The sequence below is a fragment of the Salvelinus sp. IW2-2015 genome, linkage group LG22, assembly GCF_002910315.2.
Source record: "Salvelinus sp. IW2-2015 linkage group LG22, ASM291031v2, whole genome shotgun sequence".
Lineage (NCBI taxonomy): Eukaryota > Metazoa > Chordata > Actinopteri > Salmoniformes > Salmonidae > Salvelinus > Salvelinus sp. IW2-2015.
Window position 1 is genome coordinate 9,827,465 of NC_036862.1, and position 22,303 is coordinate 9,849,767.

A 22,303-nucleotide genomic window follows, 5' to 3' on the forward strand; every position below is an offset into this window, starting at 1 on the left:
TCAACATGTTTTGACCATGACAGTTCACAATCCAGGGTTAGTCACCTCAACTTGCTCAATTTCGACATTATTCATTACAAGATTTAGTTGAGGTTTAGGGTTTAGTGAATGATTTATCCCAAACACAATGCTTTCAGTTTTGGAAATATTTAGGACTAACTTATTCTTTGCCACCCATTCTGAAACTAACTGAAGCTCTGCAGCTGTTAAGTTTTGAAGATATTTCAGTCGCTGTTGTAGCTGACGTGCATAGTGTTGAGTCGTCCGCATATATAAACACACTGGCTTTACTCAAAAGACAGCTTCCCTGGGAAATTCCTGATTCTACCTGGATTATGTTGGAGAGGCGTTCATTAAAGAACACCCTCTGTTCTGTTAGACAGGTAAGTTTTTATCCACATTATAGTTGGGGGTGTAAGGCCATAACACATACGTTTTCCAGCAGCAGACTATGATCGATAATGTCAAAAGCCACACTGAAGTCTAACAAGACAGCTTCCACTATCTTTTTATCATCAATTTCTCTCAGCCAATCATCAGTCATTTGTTTAAGTGCTGTGCTTGTTGAATGTCCTTCCATATAAGCGTGCTGAAAGTCTGTTGTCAATTTGTTTACTGTAAAATAGCATTGTATCTGGTCAAACACATTTCCAAATGTTTAATAAGGGTTGGTAACAGGCTGATTGGTTGGCTATTTGAGCCAGTAAAGTGGGCTTTACTATTCTTGGGTAGCAGAATGAATTTTGCTTCACTACAGGCCTGAGGGCACACACTTTCTAGTAGGCTTAGATTAAAGCTAATGCAAATAGGAGTGGTAATATTATCCTTTATTATCCTCAGTTTCCATCCAAGTTGTCAGACCCCGGTGGCTTGTCATTGTTGATAGACAACAATCATTTTTTCACCTCTTCCACACGGAATTCAAAATTACAATGCTTGTCTTTCATAATTTGGTCAGTTACACTTGTCTATTGTCGGCGTTTGTTGCTGCCATGTCATGCCTAAATTTGCTAATCTTGCCAATGAAAAAATAATTAAAGTAGTTGGCAATATCAGTGGGTTTTGTGATGAATGAGCCATCTGATTCAATGAATGGTGGAGCTGAATTTACCTTTTTGCCCAAAATGTAATTTACGGCGCTCCAAAGCTTTTTACTATCATTCTTTATATAATTCATCTTTGTTTCATAGTATAGCTTTTGCTTCTTTTTATTCAGTTTAGTCACATGATTTCTCAATTTGCAGTATGTTTGCCAATCGGTTGTGCAGCCAGACTTATTTGCCATTCCTTTTGCCTCATTCCTCTCAACCATACATTTTTTAAATTCCTCATCAATTCAAGGGGATTTCACCATTTTTATAGTCATTTTCTTAATGGGTGCATGTTTATTAGTAACTGAAATAAGCAATTTCATAAATGCATCAACTTGCTCTTCATTACACACCACAGACCAGAAAATATTATTTACATCATCAACATATGCGCTCATTGGACTCACCTGGACTCCTTCCCTTTGTTGATTGCCCCGTCTATAACTGTCTACTCCCCCGTTTGTTCCTTGTGTCTGCATTAATGTCATTACGTGTTCATGTTCAGACACTGTCATGAGCCATTCCATGTCCATTGATAGTTAAATGTTCACTCCCTGTACCTGCTTCTCGTCTCTACCAGCATTGATCCTTACAGAAAATGTGTGTTAGCGTCCTCCATTTGAGGCTCCATGCTAGCTAGGCTAGCTAAGCCAGCTGGGCCTCCATGTCTCTCCTCTTGACAGGAAACTCCCAATTTGTCTGAGAGAGAACCACATGGCTATCAAAAATGTCAGGTCAAGATAAGCCTACACCAAACACACAATTAATTTGAATTTTTGTGAAATTCACAATGTGAAAAATGAATGTTGGTGTAGAGTATTATAGCTCAGGCTAGAAAAATAAGTTTAGTCAACAACACACTCAGTGGCGAACTGGACGTGCATTTATCATACTACAAGTAATGAAACTAGAGTATAGAGTGTGTTTTACATATCTACCACACAACATAATTGACTTACGATCATAAGAGGTCATTCTGAAGCTGAGATGTAGTCATGGGTTCCTGTTCATACTGACTTCCACTGCAGGGGGTGAAGGACATAACAGTAATATTAGCCTATTAGCTAATGTAGTTTTAATGTATTGGACTCAGGTTTCATGTGATTGGTGGACCTCTTTATGTTGGATGTCCCAGTTCTGTGGTGGGACAGAGTCAGTGGCAGCGCTGCTATTCTCCTTGATCTCTTTGATGTGGATGATGAATATGTAAGGCCATCCTCCCAGGTCTGAGACATTGCATCAAAGTGATGCTGGGGAGTTAGGGCTGTGGCGGTCATGACATTTTGTCAGCTAGTTATTGTTATGCAGATTGCTGGTCTCACGGTAATTGACCTTTAGTTAACAAAACAGGTTTAGCATCTCCCCTTTGGAACATCTACATTTACAAAGTCTAATAAATCTTAATATACACCATCACAATAAATCCATGATTTATTTTAGTCAGGTCTAAAGAAACATTTTGATCGAAGAATATGTATTTTAAAAGAACGGAATAAAAGTTGGCCTACTGTCAGCCTATGTTTTTTTGGCTATGCCATAGGCTTGTTGATTTAGCTGACAAGACCCATGCCATTATTTTATTTTATATGATTTTATAGTAAGAAGAAAATAATTGAACTTAGCTGTTGGTGGAATTAAATAATTCCTCTAATGTACTCATTAATTAAAATCAATCTGTCTATTTATAAAAATTTGTAAGATACTTATAACATAAAATAGACAGGATACAGTCTTATTAAAATTAGATAATAGTATTTATTCTCGGAGCACGCTACCATTTGACCATAAACAACAGTTTATATACAAGATATGACGTCATAGGTTACAGAATAAATCTCCTCCTCCTGAGAAATATAAAACAGGTTCAAAAGTTCATTCCAACTTCCCAGCGCACACACATGACACACAATATAATCTATTCTCCTGAAGGCTCACTATAATTTATTACCACTTTAGCAGACAACTCAAGATAATGGAAGACCTAAAAAGTTACTCACTGCCTTATCTAAACATCTCAGGGCTAAGTTGGGTCAGTTCAACCATAGTTTAACGACCCTTTCTGCTTACTTTAGGCGTGCAGAGTTCAATTAGTTATAGTTTTATCTAAATCTAGAAATTGTTTTAGTTATTATTAACAAAATTCCTAACATTAGCTGAATAAAATAGAAAGGATATTTTTCCCATTACAGAGCGAATGCGCATTTGAAGTGGCTATGTGGAGCGTACAACTTATCATTTGAGACAGGTCCTATATGCTAGATTTAGAGTTATTTGGCAACTTGAGTTGTGAATGTTACAAACCTTAGAATGTCCTAGAAATCAAAACATATACGGGCTGCATAGTGCGACTATAGGCTATTGATGATTAGAGAAAGTAGCAAAAAAGGCTTACGCTCTGTTCCTTACTTCAGGATTTTTTTTTCACCCATCAGACTATTCTCAATGTATTATTGTCTTTACTAATATCAAATCAAAGTTGATTTGTCACGTGCGCCGAATACAACAGGTGTAGAGCTTACAGTGAAATGCTTACTTACAGGCTCTAACCAATGGTGCGGGGAAAAAAGGTATGTGTGTGTGTGTAGGTAAGTAAAGAAATAAAACAACAGTAAAAAGACATTTGAAAAAAGAGTAGCAAGGCCTATTAGTCAGGCTTATTGAGGTAGTATGTACATTTAGGTATCGTTAAAGTGACTATGCATATATGATGAACAGAGAGTAGCAGAAGCGTAAAAAGAGGGGTTGGCGGGTGGTGAGACACAATGCAGATAGCCCGGTTAGCCAATGTGCGGGAAAACTGGTTGGTCGGGCCAATTTAGGTAGTATGTACATGAATGTATAGTTAAAGTGACTATGCATATAAGATAAACAGAGAGTAGCAGAAGCGTAAAAGAGGGGTTGGAGGGGCACATAATGCAAATAGACCGGGTAACCATTTGATTACCTGTTCAGGAGTCTTATGGCTTGGGGGTAAAAACTGTTGAGAAGCCTTTTTCTCCTAGACTTGGCACTCCGGTACCGCTTGCCATGCGGTAGCAGAGAGAACAGTCTATGACTGGGGTGGCTGGGGTCTTTGACAATTTTTAGCGCCTTCCTCTGACACCGCCTGGTGTAGAGGTCCTGGATGGATGGCAGCTTTGCCCCAGTGATGTACTGGGCCGTAGGCACTACCCTCTGAAGTGCCTTGTGGTCGGAGGCCGAGCAATCTCAGAACCCATGCCAAATCTTTTTAGTTTCCTGAGGGGGAATAGGCTTTGTCGTGCCCTCTTCACGACTGTCTTGGTGTGTTTGGACCAATCTAGTTTGTTGTTGATGTGGACACCAAGGAATTTGAAGCTCTCAACCTGCTCCACTACAGCCCCGTCGATGAGAATGGGGACGTGCTCGGTGCTCCTTTCCCTGTAGTCCACAATCATCTCCTTAGTCTTGATTACATTGAGGGATAGGTTGTTATTCTGGCACCACCCGGCCAGGTCTCTGACCTCCTCCCTATAGGCTGTCTCGTCGTTGTCGGTGATCAGGCCTACCACTGTTGTGTCGTCAGCAAACTTAATGATGGTGTTGGAGTCGTGCCTGGCCAAGCAGTCGTGGGTGAACAGGGAGTACAGGAGGGGACTGAGCATGCACCCCTGGGGAGCTCCAGTGTTGAGGATCAGCGTGGCAGATGTGTTGCTACCTACCCTCACCACCTGGGGGCGGCCTGTCAGGAAGTCCAGGATCCAGTTGCAGAGGGAGGCGTTTAGTCCCAGGTTCCTTAGCTTGGTGATGAGCTTTGAGGGTACTATGGTGTTGAACGCTGAGCTGTAGTCAATGAACACCATTCTCACATAGGTGTTCCTTTTGTCCAGGTGGGAAAGGGCAGTGTGGAGTGCAATAGAGATTGCATCATCTGTGGATCTGTTTGGGCGGTATGCAAATTGGAGTGGGTCTAGGGTTTCTGGGATAATGGTGTTGATGTGAGCCATTACCAGCCTTTCAGAGCACTTCATGGCTACGGACGTGAGTGCTACGGGTCTGTAGTCATTTAGGCAGGTTGCCTTTGTGTTCTTGGGCACAGGGACTATGGTGTCAAATTGGACTAATATGTCAAATTAGTTTAGATTTAGAGTAGCCCATTATCAAATTGTCAGGAAGAGGGGAGAAATGCATGTTATCTGAATGCTGCACGCTTTCCCGCAGGTCCATTATTTATTTAACTAGGCAAGTCAGTTAAGAACAAAATCTTATTTACAATGACGGCCTAGGAACAGCGAGTTAACTGCCTTGTTCAAATGCAGAACGACATATTTTTACCTTGGTAGCTCGGGGATTTGATCTAGCAACCTTTTGATCTAGCAACCAACCTCTACGGATCAACCACTGTTTGAGGAGCATGCTCTCGCTGCCTACAGGTGATATTCCGCTCAACCTCTGTATGCCATGGGCTCTCCAACTCTGTTCCTGCATCTACCCAGCAGTGGCGGTTCTAGACCATTTCAACCTGGGGGTTGACCCCCCAGGCTGGGGCCAGTTGTACTGTTAGAGGGGCCAGTTACATTAGACGTTATTGTTGTCATATCGTTTTTTTCACTGCATTGCAGGCATTAACAGGCAAAAGACCATGTTCATAATCATCATCGTTGCCACTGTCTAATAACGGATGTAAAAAAAGAACAATAGCAAAAATTAGTTATGTAAAAAGGGGGTCCAAAATTGTTGTCACAGGGGCACTGGCCCCCCTGCCCCCCCAACAAAACATATTTGACTAAACTATTGACAGCCTGCCTGCCCGCCCAATAAAGGAATAAAGGGGAGGGAGGAGGAGATGGAAATGCATGGTGGTAAGATATTCTATATAGCTGAAGGTAATGTGTCACTCAATTAATTATTTAAATGCGCTATTACTAGGCTCTTCAAAATCAAATACAAATTCACTCCTCTGACTTTACTGAGTTCTCCTGTCAATGCGAGGAGCACTGGGCCAGGAGCTACTGATAAAGCCTTTTGTACAGAAGCTCACAGGTCTGTATTACCGCAATATAGGACTGAATAGAAAGTGAAACCATCTGACCCAGTCTACACCAGTAAAATGACAAATATCAAATCGCTTCCTGTGATTGGATGAAGGTCAGACAGTGAGGTCGGAGGTTTCTGGTTGAGTGTCTGATCGTGATTGGCTGCGGATGACCACCTCCGGAGGCGGTTGAGGAACCATTAGAAATATCAGTTGTTAAATGCAAACTGAGAAATTTGCATAGAACTGGATCAGCATGTATTGAAAAAGTAAGAAAAAACATTGGAACCATGACACAGCAAAATGAAGACTTTGAGACATCTGTTTACATCTTGTGTGAAATGACTTCAACGTATAGAGGTTGTTGGTGGTCCTGAGTAAGTAGAATTAAACAAGTTGTTGGGTCACCTAGTTCTAGGAGCTTATTGTGAATATCCACCTCATATTCAAGCAATGCATGTTTACCCTTGAGGAGCCACAACACTTATTAATTTAGATATCTACCACAGAGACTTGGCTTTGAGGAAACAGCTCTGAAAAGTGTCAAATGCCCTTTCCTATAGCCAAAGTGATCAATATAGCTATAGTATTCAGACCCCTTGACTTTTTCCACATTTTGTTAAGTTACAGCCTTATTCATAAATGTATGAAATTATTTTCCCCCCTCATGAATCTACACACAATACCCCATAATGACAAAGTGAAAAGAGGTGTAGACATTTTGCAAATGTATTACAAATAAAAAACAGAAGCACCTTATTTACATATGTATTCAGACCCTTTGCTATGAGACTCGAAATTGAGCTCAGGTGCATCCTGTTTCCATTGATCATCCTTGAGATGTTTCCACAACTTGATTGGAGTCCACCTGTGGTAAATTCAATTGATTGGGCTTGATTTGGAAAGGCACACACCTAGGGCTGTGGCAGTCACGGAATTTCATCAGCCGGTGATTGTCACGCAAACAACTGCCGGTCTCACGGTAATTGAACGTTAATTAACATAATAACATTTAGCAGCTCCTTCCTTCCACACATAGCCTACAAGCCACTGATGCAGACCTTTGGAACATCTACATAGCCTACACCTTCATGGCGCAAAAAATTGCTATTCTTTTCCTCGCATAAAATAGTGCAATTAGATATTTGTGATAAAATGAAGATCAGCTTGTATTAATAAAGTCCCAATTTATTGTTACACATTACCATTAGATACTTTTGGCCAAGTAGTGTTCTGGACACACCTTCAAATTAGTGGGCTTTTTTTCAACAGGTGTGGCTATTTCAGCCACACCTGTTGCTGACGGGTGTTTTAAATCGAACACAAAGCCATGCAATCTCCATAGACAAATATTGGCAGTAGAATGGCCTTATTGAAGCGGTCAGTGACTTTCAACATGGCTATGTCATAGGATGCCACCTTTCCAACTAGTTCATTCATAACATTTCTGCCCTGCTAGAGCTGCCCCGGTCAACTGTAAGTGCTGTTATTGTGAAGTGGAAACATCTAGGAGCAACAACGCCTCAGACGCGAAGTTGTAGGCCACACAATCTTACAGAACGGGACCGCCGAGTGCTGAAGCACATAGCGTGTAACAATTGTCAGTCCTCGGTTGCAACACTCACTATTGAGTTACAAACTGCCTCTGGAAGCAACGTCAGCACAATAACTGTTCATTGGGAACTTCATGAAATGGGTTTCCATGGCCGAGCAATTGCACACAAAAAACCCAAGATCACCATGCACAATGTGAAGCGTTGGCTGGAGTGGTGTAAACGCTCACCTCCATTGGACTCTGGAGCAGTGGAAACGTGTTCTCTGGAGTGATGAATCACTCTTCACCATCTGGCAGTCCTACCGTCTAATCTGGGTTTGGCGGATGCCAGGAGAACGCTACCTGCCAACTGTAAAGTTTGGTGGAGGAGGAATAATGATCTGGGGCAGTTTATGGTTCGGGCTAGGCCCCTTGCAATGATTTTCTAGACGATTCTGTGCTTCCAACTTTGTGGCAACAGTTTGGGAAAGGCCCTTTCCTGTTTCAGCACGACAATACCGCTGTGCACAAAGCAAGATCCATACAGAAATTGTTTGTCAGGATCGGTGGGGAAGAACTTGACTGACCTGCACAGAGCCCTGACCTCAACCCCATCGAAAACCTTTGGGATGATTTGGAACGCCGACTGCGAACCAGGCCTAATCGCCCAACATCAGTGCCCAACCTCACTAATGCTCTTGTGGATGAATGAATGGATGAAGTCCCCAATAAAATGCAAATGAATTACTTAAAAATCATACAATGTGAATTTCTGGATTTTTGTTCTCTCACAGTTGAAGTGTACCTATGATAAAAAATTACAGACCTCTACATGCTTTGTAAGTAGGAAAACCTGCAAAATCGGCAGTGTATCAAATACTTGTTCTCCCCACTGTAACTATATCTCTGAATGTGAACGTTTCTCAATTATGGTGTTTGCATCTAATTCTTGTATAAAATGAATGAGTAAAGATTTATCTATTTGTGAAATGATGTAATATGATGTTAAAACTTTAATGTGAGAGAATTGTATTCCCTTTAAAGTTTAACTAAGTCATTGGCCCGCCCCCGTGAGCACAGACATTATCTGGTGTCATGGAACCGCCTTTTCTATTGTTACGAATAAAACCCCCCCCTGAGGAAATCCTCTCCAGACCGCGCATACCTTGGTGTAAACTGAGGTGGCACAGGTTTGAGTACCAAGACTAAGCAAAACCACAGCGTGAGCTGTGATTGCGAATAGTTATTGAATTCATAACCATACCACGTGGAGCATTGGCTACACAGCTGGAAATGATTAAAACTCTGAGACTATCTATCCCTACAGAATAAGAGCAAATCCTAGATACTAATTCTAGTCTGCAGCTAGAAATGATGTAAACCTGGGACGAGAATACCAACAACCGCCGAAACATATGTTCTATGAGAACATTTTTGAATGGTACTCTGAAGTATCCATTCTAACCGCGAAATATTTTGATCTTCAGGGAAACAGAAAGAGAGAGAGAGACTCGGATGAACTCTCCAGCAGACGGACCGAATTCCAACAGAAAAGATCACAACGACACATGGGCATAAATATATATTGATTGCAATTATTCCCGAATGAGTGAGCGTTCATGTGCAAAGGACTAGCATTTCAATTAATATAATTATCAACTGTGTGTAGTGATCCCGCTTCTTTCTCAGTCCACACCTTCTTCCCATTGTCCACCAAGCCGTCATATCGGCTTAGCCCACTAGGGAATCTTCCCTATCCTTGTTAGTAACTAATATTTACTGTTTGTTTGTTTATGCATTTCTGTGATTATTTAGTTAGTTAGTACTTAAAGGATTAAGCCAAATGGTGTATGGATTATTTATAGTTAAGTCTGGGTTTGTGCAAATAACCAACAATTTACGACATTCAGATGAGACTGACGTGAGGGAAAGAATAATTCATTAATGGAAGACGAATTGATCAGATACTAAAATATCTGAAGAGTTATATTCGGAAAAGTATAACTTTGTAATCTGAAGATTTCCCGTGGTGCCCCGACTTCCTAGTTAATTCAATTTACATGATTAGTTTAATCACGTAGTAATAATTACAGAGAATTGATTTGATTAAATAACAGTCTTCACCTTTAATGATGCCAAAGACATGACAATGCCCATGATTTTGGAATGAGATGTTCGTTGAGCAGGTGTCCACATACTTTTGTGTGTGAATCACATTTTTATTTGGCGTACCCCCGACAGCATTGCGCGTACCCCAGTTTGGGAATACCTGTGGTAGACCATTCCATTCTTGTGGGCCGGCTCAGGACTATTGATGTCTGAGAGGTCTTTGGCCTGGTTTGCTAACTAGCTCTCTCTAAGAGTGCAGTGTATAAAGTCAGAACATCTGCTGTTCCAGGCACTGCCTGTCACCAAGGGAGTACCCCAAGGCTCGATCCTAGGCCCCACGCCCTTCTCAATTTACATCAACAACATAGCTCAGGCAGTAGGAAGCTCTCTCCTCCATTTATATGCAGATGATATAGTCTTATACTCAACTGGCCCCTCCCCGGATTTTGTGTTAAACGCTCTACCACAAAGCTTTCTTAGTGTCCAACAAGCTTTCTCTGCCTTTAACCTTGTTCTGAACACTTCCAAAACAAAGGTAATGTAGTTTGGTAAGAAGAATGCCCCTCTCCCCACAGGTGTGATTACTACCTCTGAGGGTTTAGAGCTTAAGGTAGTCACCTCATACAAGTACTTAGAAGTATGGCTAGACGGTACACTGTCCTTCTCTCAGCACATATCAAAGCTGCAGGCTAAAGTTAAATCTAGACTTGGTTTCCTCTATCGTAATCGCTCCTCTTTCACCCCAGCTGCCAAACGAACCCTGATTCAGATGAAAATCCTACAAATGCTAGATTACGGAGACGTAATTTATAGATTGGCAGGTAAGGGTGCTCTCAAGCGGCTAGATGTTCTTTACCATTCGGTCATCAGATTTGCCACCAATGCTCCTTATAGGACACATCACTGCACTCTATACTCTTCTGTAAACTGGTCATCTCTATATACCCGTCGCAAGACCCACTGGTTGATGCTTATTTATAAAACCCTCTCAGGCCTCACTCCCCCCTATCTGAGATATCTACTGCTGACCTCATCCTCCACATACAACACCCGTTCTGCAAGACACATTCTGTAAAAGGTCCCCAAAGCACACACATCCCTGGGTCACATGTCTTAATGTGGAAGACACATTTCAGTTGAACGCATTCAGTTGCACAACTGACTAGGTATCCCCCTTTCCTTTCCCCTTTCAGTTCGCTGCAGCTAGCGACTGGAACGAGCTGCAACAAACACTCAAACTGGATAGTTTTATCTCAATCTCTTCATTCAAAGACTCAATCATGGACACTCTTACTGACAGTTGTGGCTGCTTTGCGTGATGCATTGTTGTCTCTACCTTCTTGCCCTTTGTGCTGTTGTCTGTGCCCAACAATGTTTGTACCCTGTTTTGTGCTGCTACCATGTTGTGCTGCTACCATGTTGTATTGCTACCATGTTGTTGTCATGTTGTGTTGCTACCATGCTGTGTTGTCATGTGTTGCTGCCATGCTATGTTGTCATCGTAGGGCTCTCTTTATGTAGTGTTGTGTTGTCTCCCTTGTCGTGATGTGTGTATTGTCCTATATTTCTATTTCATTTATTTTTAATCCCAGCCCCTATCCCCGCAGGAGGCCTTTTGCCTTTTGGTAGGCCGTCATTGTAAATAAGAACATGTTCTTAACTGTCTTTGCTAGTTAAATAAAAGTTCAATTAGAAAATAACGTTAACGTTTTTCTGCCATGCGTAATATGCGGTAGGCTATGTATTGTACAACGACAATAATAATTTTAATTCAGTTTTTTTTGTTGGGCTTGGGCTCATAAGCCTAGGCATATGCATAAGCTCTAATATGCATATGAGTGTTTTGAATGAATCCTCACCTTAGAATGCGCTGTCCGTTTCATTGTGTTAGGCTTTGAAACCACATCATCCATGTTTTGCACTGTCATGGCCATCAAAAGGTGGAGACCAAGGCGCAGCGTGGTAAGAGTACATTCTTCTTTATTTAAAAAACGAACACTGAACAAAACGAACACTGAACAAAATAACAAAATGAACCGTGAAGCTAATATGGATGGTGCAGACAGGCAACTAAACATAGATCAAGAACCCACAAAACCAAAAGGGAAAATGGCAACCTAAATATGATCCCCAATCAGAGACAACGATAAACAGCTGCCTCTGATTGGGAACCAATTCAGGCCAACATAGACATACATATACCTAGACTTACCAAAACCCCTAGACATACAAAAACCCTAGACAATTCAAAACAATAATACCCACCCTCACCCTGACCTAACCAAAATAATAAAGAAAACATAGATAGTGTATGTCACGCCCTGACCTTAGTTATCATAACCTGCTGTTGAACTTCTTTCTTCAAATGTATCATCATAGTGAGGTGAGTTTTAAAAGTAGAATGGTCTTACTGTTTTGATGATAAGTGTTTGATGAGATTTAATGCATTTGCATTGATGTCAGAGTGATATTTTAGCTCTGAGTACCAGGCCATTAGGACCTGATGGAGGGACAATAGAGCTCTGAGTACCATGCCATTAGGACCTGATGGAGGGACAATAAAGCACTGAGTACCAGGCCATTAGGACCTGATGGAGGGACAATAGAGCCCTGAGTACCATGCCATTAGGACCTGATGGAGGGACAATAGAGCCCTGAGTACCAGGCAATTAGGACCTGATGGAGGAACAATAGAGTACCGAGTACCAGGCCATTAGGTCGCTCTTTTGTGAAAAAGAAACTCAGGAAGACAACATGAAAGAGTGAGGTGGAACATATGAGGTTGTGGAATTTGTTTCACCGTTGTGCTGTTTGCAGTATGCTTTTTCCCGCACTTTATTTCACTGTACTGATCCCACTAGTTCTACTTGCCATTTAATAGGAAGTTAGCTACTATCAAAATTCTCTTATTTAAAAAGAAAGGTCATTCATGTGTTATTACTCTCGCAGAACCAGACGTGTATCTCTGAATATTGCATTATATGGCGTAGCTGTAGAGTCTATCATTATTGTGTAAATAACATTTTACCATGTAAATGCAGGGATATTTCTGAGGTACCGTAAAATAAAGTGCCACCATGCTTTCTTATAAGACCCCCCATTGCCATATACTGTACCTCACTGTGAGTCATGTGCTGTTTGCACTCAAATGGCAGGGTACTGATAAAACACATAGAACCCACTGCCTCCTTCCTGTTTCACAGCTGTCGGTCTGAAGTAGCTCCCTGCCTTCAGAGGCTGCAAATCAAACAGGTATGATAAAGTTAATAAGTAAGTTAATAAGTATTTGCACAAACCACACTGTCTATACAGTCATAAAACATGAATCCTTATCCAGACCCTAAATCTTGCATTTCCTGTTGTTAAACTGAGAACAAGGAACAAGCTGAAAAAAGGAAAAGCTGGAGAGTTTATGGAATACAACAGCCTGAATGAGCACATTCAGAGTGCAGTTAGTTTCTAAATGAGAGAGAGGAACTTACGTCGAAACCGAATACCTCGTAGAAGCAGCGGGAGCTCCTTAGGTACCAGGAGATGTTGAGTTTTACCGGAGGTTCACAGTGTTCTGTCAACCCTGAAGGGCTAGAGGCTACTACTTCCTCCCCCAACAACTTCCTCCCCATGCTCTTACTGTAGACACAATAAAGTAGATTATTGAATACAGTAATGATATCATTGCCACGTTGTCTAATGATTGGAGACAGGCTCAGGAATACGTAATAGGGTTTTTTATTTTCTACACACAAACAAAAGAGCAAGGTGTAAACTTCGAAATAATACACGGGACAATACCCATAAAGCAAGTGCACAAATACACGTAGCATAGAAGCAACAGCGCAGGTACTCACAGGACCAACGGACATGGTAACAATAACCGACAAGGACAATGGGGAACCAGAGGGCACATATATAACTTACTAATCAGGGGGAATGGGAACCAGGTGTGCATAATGAGACAAGACAGTCCGGGGTTGATGGAAATTAATCCAGTTCAGTGACGCCTAGAAGGCCGGTGACGTAGACCTCCGGAGCAGTTGAATGGAATGAGCAGCATTACCGGGGAATCCCTGACAATCATATTAATATACTGCATTGACAGTATACTATCCTACAATTCTAGTCATAGGAAGGGGCAATCATGTTCTTGCTATATGATATTCTACGAGATGATGCTGAGGGACCGGGTAGATCAATGAACAAACAGGTGACGGATGTTCAAGTTGATTGTTGGGCAAAGTCGAGGCAAACACAACCACTCATATACAGTAAGTTTAGAGATTTAACAGTGTTTATAACTTTATAGACGTCGGTGCTTTTTATATTATAATATAGGCTATGTGGAGGCTAAGCTTGACCCATCGCATCAACACTGTTTATCTATTTATTTACGGCCTAAAAGAGTTACAACAAAGACCGGCTAAATCCACTGTTTGATAAGTTTGTGAAAGTTATATACAAAATCAAAAATATAAGTATCTAGTCTTGATGTAAACAAACATGCATGTTACTTGATACAATGTAAACATTGCAATAATAGGTCTCATGAAACACAATGTGCTGAATCCTCCCATTCCTTGTAGCTGCCCAGTCCTTGATGAGGTTATCAATGGTCTTCTTGAAAACATGTTTTTATAACATCATATTGTCTTATTAGTGTTTTAGTGTAGGGGGTAGATTATTATTCTTGTAGGGGTGTAGAATTAATGGTATTTACTCATCAGTGGTAATTACTGTGGTGGCGGTCCTCTTCAGTGGGTAGCCATGATCCGTGATGTCAGAAACCATGTTATGCAGTGGACACTCATCTCTGTCCTTTTCAGGGGCCATGCAGGTTGACATTTACAGCAGGTTAACGTTAGACGAAAAAGATATTAGTGCTACGCCAGATTTGGATAACATTTTGGTAGATTAACATATTCTGGTAAAAAAAAAACTGTTTCAAATGATCTGAACAAAATAGCTGAATAGCTAGTAAGGAATGTAGCTAGACGCGAGGGTGAGGGCGGGTAGTCTATGAATGAATGGATCAGATTAATTGTATTGAGTAGTCTTGAAACACAACTCCATTTCCTAATGAAGACAGAATGATACAGTGTTACATTGTTTATAATATAGTGGAAGCTGTTTCAATGTTACATTGTTGTAGTTACATTGTAGCAGGACTTACAATGTTACCTTCCCAGAAAGTAAAACTAAAGCAAGGCAAGTGTTGTTTCAATGCCTCCTTCTGTAGATTGCGACAGTATATCAACTATTGAAATATATTAATCTGGCTAAATAGAAAATGTTCTAAACAAGCTCCAAGTGTCTACCGATTATGTTTTGGTAGGACATGATGCTGCGCACAAGAAGACAAGGCAACTACACTGTTGACATTTAAATCAAATCAAATCAAATTTTATTGGTCACATACACGTGTTTAGCAGATGTCATTGCGGGTGTAGTGAAATGCTTGTGTTTCTAGCTCTGACAGTGCAGTAATATCTAACAAGTAATATCTAACAATTTCACAACATATGCCCAATAAACACAAACTATGTAAAGGAATGGAATTGAGTATACAATATATGGATGAGCAATGTRAGAGCGGCATAGACTAAGATACACTAGAATAGTATAGAATACAGTATATACTGTACTTAGGAGATGAGTAATGCAATATATGTAAACATTATTCAAGTGGCCAGTGATTTCAAGTCTATGTATATAGGCAGCAGCATTTATATGCTAGTGATGACTATTTAACAGTTTGATGGCCTTGAGATAGAAGCTGTTTTTCAGTCTCTCGGTCCCAGCTTAAAATCCATTTACCCAGCTCTGACACTGCATTTACCCGGCCCGGACACTTTACACGGGCGTGTAAAGTGAATAAAAATGTATACAAATAAGTTCCCCGTCAATAACCATGTTTTTATGGCGCTCGCCACTTGTACCAAGCGCTCCTGCTTGGTTGTCACTAGTTACCACAGACACAAAGTCAAGATTAGCCATATTGTAAAAATGTATGAAAATAAAAATGTATATTTTGTCTTAATGTAAGATTAGGGTTAGGCATAATGTTAGCAGTGTGTTTAAGGCTAAGGTTAGGTTTCAAATCAGATTAAGATAAATTGTAGTAATAGGCGGGGTTTAGCCATAATTATGACTTTGTGGATGTGGTAACTAGTGACTACACTCCTGGTTCCATCCTTGGCCTGACGTCACCATGTAGGCGGTCTTCCGTGGACACCAAACGGGAGAAAATATTTTAACTGGCGAACGGCAATGAACGTTCTTATTGGACAAATTCACGCAGTATAGCTTCTCCTTTTTTCGAACGTTTTCATTAGTTTCAGACATCAACATTCCATGCACTTTGTAGGTTAGGCAAATAGGTCTATATTCCAAATGAAAAAATGCCATTCTAACTAATATTTATTAGGGCATGAAATTATTATTTATTTTTTGTTAAACAGGATCAGAAAATCACTGAACATTAGACCTGTTGTGTAGGTTACTTTATTAAGACACGGACTACTTCTGTGCGTTTATACTGTTTAACATTAAGTTATAAAAGGCTTTTATTGAACACACAGCTTGCTAAAACATCCCTATAGGCTTCTGCCTTCACCCCGTGACCTCCTTGCCCCCTTACGTCACTGCTCAACATTAACATTACACCACAGGGCCGATGTACCCTCATTACCTCATTATGTTGAATCAGTGTGAATCATGCATAATAAAAGTGTAGTAAATGTGTAATTAAAAGGTTTTTAAAAAGTCTCATCATCCGTAATATAATTATTAGGGAAATGGCAGTCCTTCTGATCATAGCGTTACAGATTATAGGACCCAGAGTCATTGACAACCTGTCTTTCTCTAGGTGCTCCCTAGGCAGAGGTGTGAAGCGCTGATCACCGAGGTAGAACACGAACATCTCTGATGCGTTGAAAATAACTTGTAAAGCTGGTTTTTGTACCTAGTAGGAGTGCCAGCACATCAGTCTTTGTCGACTTCAGCAACGCATTGGTCGCTGTAAGTATTTCCTTAACAAGTTAATCTGACTGTTTCACGTTTGCTTTGCCTTCTTCGTCACTTTTAAAATCTTTTAAAATCTGCTGCAGAGGTTACTATTTGTGCTGCTTACCAATACAGGCGAGGTTGCAGTTTTCTGAGGGAGCCCCACCAATAACACATTTATTACAGGTGGACAAATTGTATATACATTTTATTACAGGTGGACAAAATGTATATATTTTTTTTTATTACAGGTGGCAAATTGTATTATATTTATTACAGGTGGACAATTTGTATATAATTTTATTACAGGTGGACAAATTGTATATATTATTTTATACAGGTGGACAAAATGTATATATTTTTTATTACAGGTGGAAAATTGTATATATATTTTATTACAGGTGGACAAATTGTATATACATTTTATTACAGGTGGACAAATTGTATATATATTTTATTACAGGTTGACAAAATGTATATATATTTTATTACAGGTGGACAAAATGTATATATCTTGCTTTCTCTCTGTTGTTGCCTTTTTGTTTAAGGTGGACAAATAGATTTTCATCAGATGTTGAATGATCAAACTCTATTCTTTTTTTTAATCTCTAGGCTCCTTTTGTAGATTTTCACCTGTAGTTCCTCTTCAAGATGTTTCTGGCCAAAAAACTAATTGGTGGCATCCTGGATGTTGTGAGGTAGGCCCGGTTCCTTTTGACACACACACACACACACACACACACACACACACACACACACACACACACACACACACACACACACACACACACACACACACACACACACACACACACACACACACACACACACACACACACACACACACACACACACACACACACACACACACACACACACACACACACACACACACACACACACACCCTGTCAGGTTACTGACTTAATTCATTCATGATGTTGCACACTCAGTAGTTATTATATAGTAATAGACAATGGTCCTTCTGGTTTTCTCCAACAGCAATGTTGACCCCGGTCAATTTGTGCCCTCAGAGCCGGTGAGTTAACCCTTTAACAACCTTTATAACATCTCAGAACACTGTCGTAGTCTTATGAACACTGTGGATTGGAAAGTTTTAGAAGTAAACTCTACTCTTTTGAGCAGATGAGCCACAACTGTTGCTATCCTGCATGCCAGACCGCAGTGAAGAGTTCTGTGAGTGTTAGTGTTAACAGAACCTGGTCTGTGTTTGTGTCCTAGCCCCCACCACGCAGACCTCTGGCCTACGCTAAGCCGAAGGAGAATGACGAGGAGACACAGTTCCGCAAGGTGTTCCAGCAACTCGCTGGGGATGTAAGTAGTTATTGTTTGTCAACTTATGCACTTCTACTACTATCATATCTTATCCTATTCTCCTCCATTATCCAACCGTTAGTGGTTCATTGTAATAGAGAGCAGACCAACGACCAGTGTTAATTAAGTTACAGATTTGTTTGTGGTGTATTATCTTCTGAAGTTGGTGCAGCCAACTATCCATGGCATGAATGTTATTTCATTTTTGGGCTGATTGTACACTGGTACAATAAGTGAAGCCCTGTTGTCGCCTCTTGTATCCAAGTTAAGCCTAGTTTGCATTCCAAACCCCTCCCCTCCACTTATTCACCCTGCTTCATCTGGAGCCAGACCTCAGAATGTGGTTCATCCAGCCATCCAAAGATGTTGGAAATGACGCTTCTAATGTGCTGTCTGTCATTCGCTGCTGCCAACCAATAGAAGCCTTTTAGTAGAGTACAGTAAATACTTTCTGTTGGTTTAAATAATTGATTCCGCCCCCTTTGGTTCTGACCATGTGTAGTAGCCCAGGGCTCCACAGATGTTCCCCTTCTCAACAGCAACTGTATGCTCATATGACTGCTATTGGATAAGGCAGTGGTGGAGTAAGAAGCTGAGGGTGTGGTTGTTGACAAGCCAAAACCCAGGTTTATTCCACAGACAGCAAGAAGAGAGACTGGTTCCTCCTCTCTCTATACCTACCATTGTCTGACTCCTGCCTGGTTAGTTTTGTGTGGGTGGGGGTGGAGGCTGTGTGAGTCATATACTGTTGTTGGGAGTGGATACATGTATTACATGTTCTTCTGGGCACTCGTCTGGCAGTGGTTGACTTTAAACTAATGACTGGACGGCCTCATTAAGGCCTTACTCATAAGTGGAGGGAACACGATATGTGGAATGAAACCTAAAGATATACCTGTTGCAAATGTACCTGCTTAAAGTTTTGAAGTTGTTACCATAATTCTGGTTCTAATATGTCACGCACAAATACAGAGAGAGCTATGTATTTGGCCCATGATTGTACTCCTAAAACATCTGTTCATTAAAGTAGTCTCAGTGTCCTTATCCTTTTGTGAGCTGAGTTGTGACCCAAATACATGTAGGCATTTACAGCGTATGAGGATTTACTTGTGTATTTATCTGTGTATTATAGGACATGGAGGTGAGCCCCAATGAACTGATGAACATCCTCAACAGGATCATTGGAAAACGTGAGTCCTATTCTTACGAAAACACCATGCTTGTGTCTATATTTGTCTTTGTCATTGCATTCTTATAGTATTTATATTTATGTGTGCATGTACCTTATGTTCAAAAGCATGTCTATGCATGCCTTTTTGTATGTATTTACATTCACGCCCTTACGCACACACTCACACACACACACACACACACACACACACACACACACACACACACACACACACACACACACACACACACACACACACACACACATTCACACACACACTTTACTACATATTAGACACCTGCTGCACGCATAATGGAGTTTGTCTAAGCACAAGACTGGTTCCATGGAATGGTTTTCTGTGTTGTAGTGAAGGAGTGGTCTGTCTGTGTTCATTTCAGGTACTGACCTGAAGACTGATGGCTTTAGCATCGAGTCATGCAGGAGCATGGTGGCTGTCATGGACGTATCCTTCCACATCAGTGTCTGTATTAGGATGGAGGACTATACTACACTATACTATATTATCAGAGTAGTTCATATTAAGTTTTACCTTAACCTGAGCACACAGAGCGACAGCACAGGAAAGCTAGGTTTCCATGAGTTCAAGTTTTTATGGAACAACATCAAGAAATGGCAGGTGAGTTCAGTCCTCTTGTTACATTTTGACAATTGGCACTATATTAACAATTGTGTGAAATGATGGACATTTCTGTGAAACGTTTGCCTTGAGCTAGAAATGATTTACATGTCTTTGCAAGAAATTCGTATAACACGCCGTACAACTTCCAACAGTCCTCTTATGCCATTAATGTAAGAATGTTGTTTTATAAATGTTATGTTAATACACTCTTAATAAAAGGTGTTGTGAACTTTGACCTCTTGTGTAACCTTATTTCCGTTCTGATTCAGTGCATCTACATATCAAATGACACAGACCGCTCAGGGTTCATCTCCTCACAAGAGCTTCCCGCTACCTTCAAAGCTGCAGGTGAGCTCAGAGATCATGAGAACCGGAACATGGAAATGCATATTTCTTTGTCATCATAAGGCCTTTATAACAGTGTCATAACAGTGACAACGGACAGCCATGATAACTGATGAAAGCTAGCTTGTTCCTGCATATACACTACCGTTCAAAAGATTGGGGTCACTTAGAAATGTCCTTGTTTTTGAAAGAAAAGCAATTTTTTCTGTCCATTAAAAAAACATCAAATTGATTAGAAATACAGTGTAGACATTGTTCATGTTGAAAATGACTATTGTAGCTGGAAACAGCTGATTTCTAATGAAATATCGACATAGGAGTACAGAGGCCCATTATCAGCAACCATCACTCCAGTGTTCCAATGGCACGTTGTGTTAGCTAATCCAAGTTTGTCATTTTAAAAGTCTAATTGATCATTAGAAAACCCTTTTGCAATTATGTTAGCACAGCTGAAAACTGTTGTTCTGATTAAAGAAGCAATAAAACTGGCCTTTAGACTAGTTGAGTATCTGGAGCATCAGCATTTGTGGGTTGGATTACAGGTTCAAAATGGCCAGAAACAAAGACCTTTCTTCAGAAATTCGTCAGTCTCTTCTTGTTCTGAGAAATTAAGGCTATTCCATGCGAGAAATTGCCAAGAAACTGAAGATCTCGTACAAKGCTGTGTACTACTCCCTTCACAGAACAGCGCAAACTGGCTCTAACCAGAATAGAAAGAGGAGTGAGAGGCCCCGGTGCACAACTGGGCAAGAGGACAAGCACATTATAGTGTCTAGTATGAGAAACAGATGCCTCAGAAGTTCTCAACTGGCAGCTTCATTAAATAGTACCCGCAAAACACCAGTCTCAACGTCAACAGTGAAGAGGCGACTCCGGGATGGTGGCCTCCTACTTGTCCTCTTGCTCAGTTGTGCACCGGGGCCTCCCACTCCTCTTTATATTCTGGTTAGAGCCAGTTTGCGCAGTGTATGTGTTTGGTCTCATTGGTGTCTCTCTCCTGTTATGTCCGTGTGCAGGCTTCCCTCTCAACGACCAGCTCTTCCAGTTGATGGTCCGCAGGTACAGTGATGAACAGGGCAACATGGACTTTGACAACTACATTGGGTGCCTGGTCAGACTGGACGCTATGTGTCGTAAGTGACTGATCCTCAATGCTCCCCTGTTCAGTCCGATTATGTTCTTGATTTCAGACTTTTTCCATTTCATTGCCCTTCAGTAATAGTGTTTTGTGCATTTTCAGGAGCTTTCAAGACTCTGGACAAAGATGATYATGGAARRATCAAKGTCAACATCCAGGAGGTAAATTAGGTTTCACTATTTGCACTTTGCATTTGAATGGTGTGTTTAGGATTTGGGACCATTTTTAAGATTAATGACTGGATATAGGAACTGAAATTAGACCTAAATAACCACACCTCTTATTGTGTTCTGCTTTCTCCGCAGTGGCTTCAGTTGACCATGTACTCTTAAAACATCAAGGAAAGCCTACATTCATCTCTTCATTTATCTCTCTCTCTTATTTAAGATTTTTATTTCATATTACCATTGTTATTATTGTTTACAGACGTTCATACGTCATTTAGTCATGAATGTTCATTCAATTCATCACTAGATGGCAGCATTGCAGCAACACCAGGAAAGCACACATCCACTTTCTGTCCAATAGGCCAAACTCAACTACCTTTCTATATTCCAAATATTTTAAAGTTTTGTGTTTTCCTTTTTTCCAGCAACACACTTTTGGTCAAACATTCCATACTGCTATGTAATGTAATATATACATTCTAGTGCTCAATAAAGGGGGCAATATTACCTAATACTTGCAGCTATCTCATTTATTACAATTTCTATGTTCTGCGTTTGCTCATTAAATAAATGTTCTCTCATATGTTTGTAAATAACGTTAATATTTTTGTTTTATTGTAGTTTTTTGACTGACTTTTACAAACCAAGTCAATAATAATGTTGATTGTTATTCAGTTATTCATCACTCTTAACTTCCACCTCTGCCGAATAATAGCCGAATCTTTGCAGCCTATTAATTTTATTTACACACTGCATGGGCAAAAGGAGAAGCACACAGAACAG

At 40.6% G+C, this 22,303-nt stretch overlaps 1 protein-coding gene across 2 annotated transcripts; it reads left to right on the top strand.

The window, feature by feature from the left end:
* The first annotated feature begins 159 nt into the window (after nucleotides 1-159).
* On the top strand, nucleotides 160-22,032 carry LOC111949452 (calpain small subunit 1). 2 transcript variants are annotated; one of them, XM_023966653.2, is made up of 12 exons: nucleotides 160-383; nucleotides 16,590-16,741; nucleotides 17,339-17,424; nucleotides 17,727-17,763; nucleotides 17,967-18,059; nucleotides 19,192-19,249; nucleotides 19,629-19,693; nucleotides 19,799-19,867; nucleotides 20,140-20,218; nucleotides 21,232-21,348; nucleotides 21,456-21,514; nucleotides 21,659-22,032. In XM_023966653.2, exons 3-12 carry the CDS (start codon nucleotides 17,378-17,380, stop codon nucleotides 21,683-21,685), a joined length of 651 nt encoding a protein of 216 aa, XP_023822421.1. In that variant the 5' UTR covers nucleotides 160-383; nucleotides 16,590-16,741; nucleotides 17,339-17,377; the 3' UTR covers nucleotides 21,686-22,032. The 2 variants fall into 2 exon arrangements, with proteins under 2 accessions (XP_023822421.1, XP_023822422.1); XM_023966654.2 differs by lacking the exons at nucleotides 160-383; nucleotides 16,590-16,741 and adding an exon at nucleotides 16,791-16,912.
* The last annotated feature ends 271 nt before the right edge of the window (nucleotides 22,033-22,303 follow it).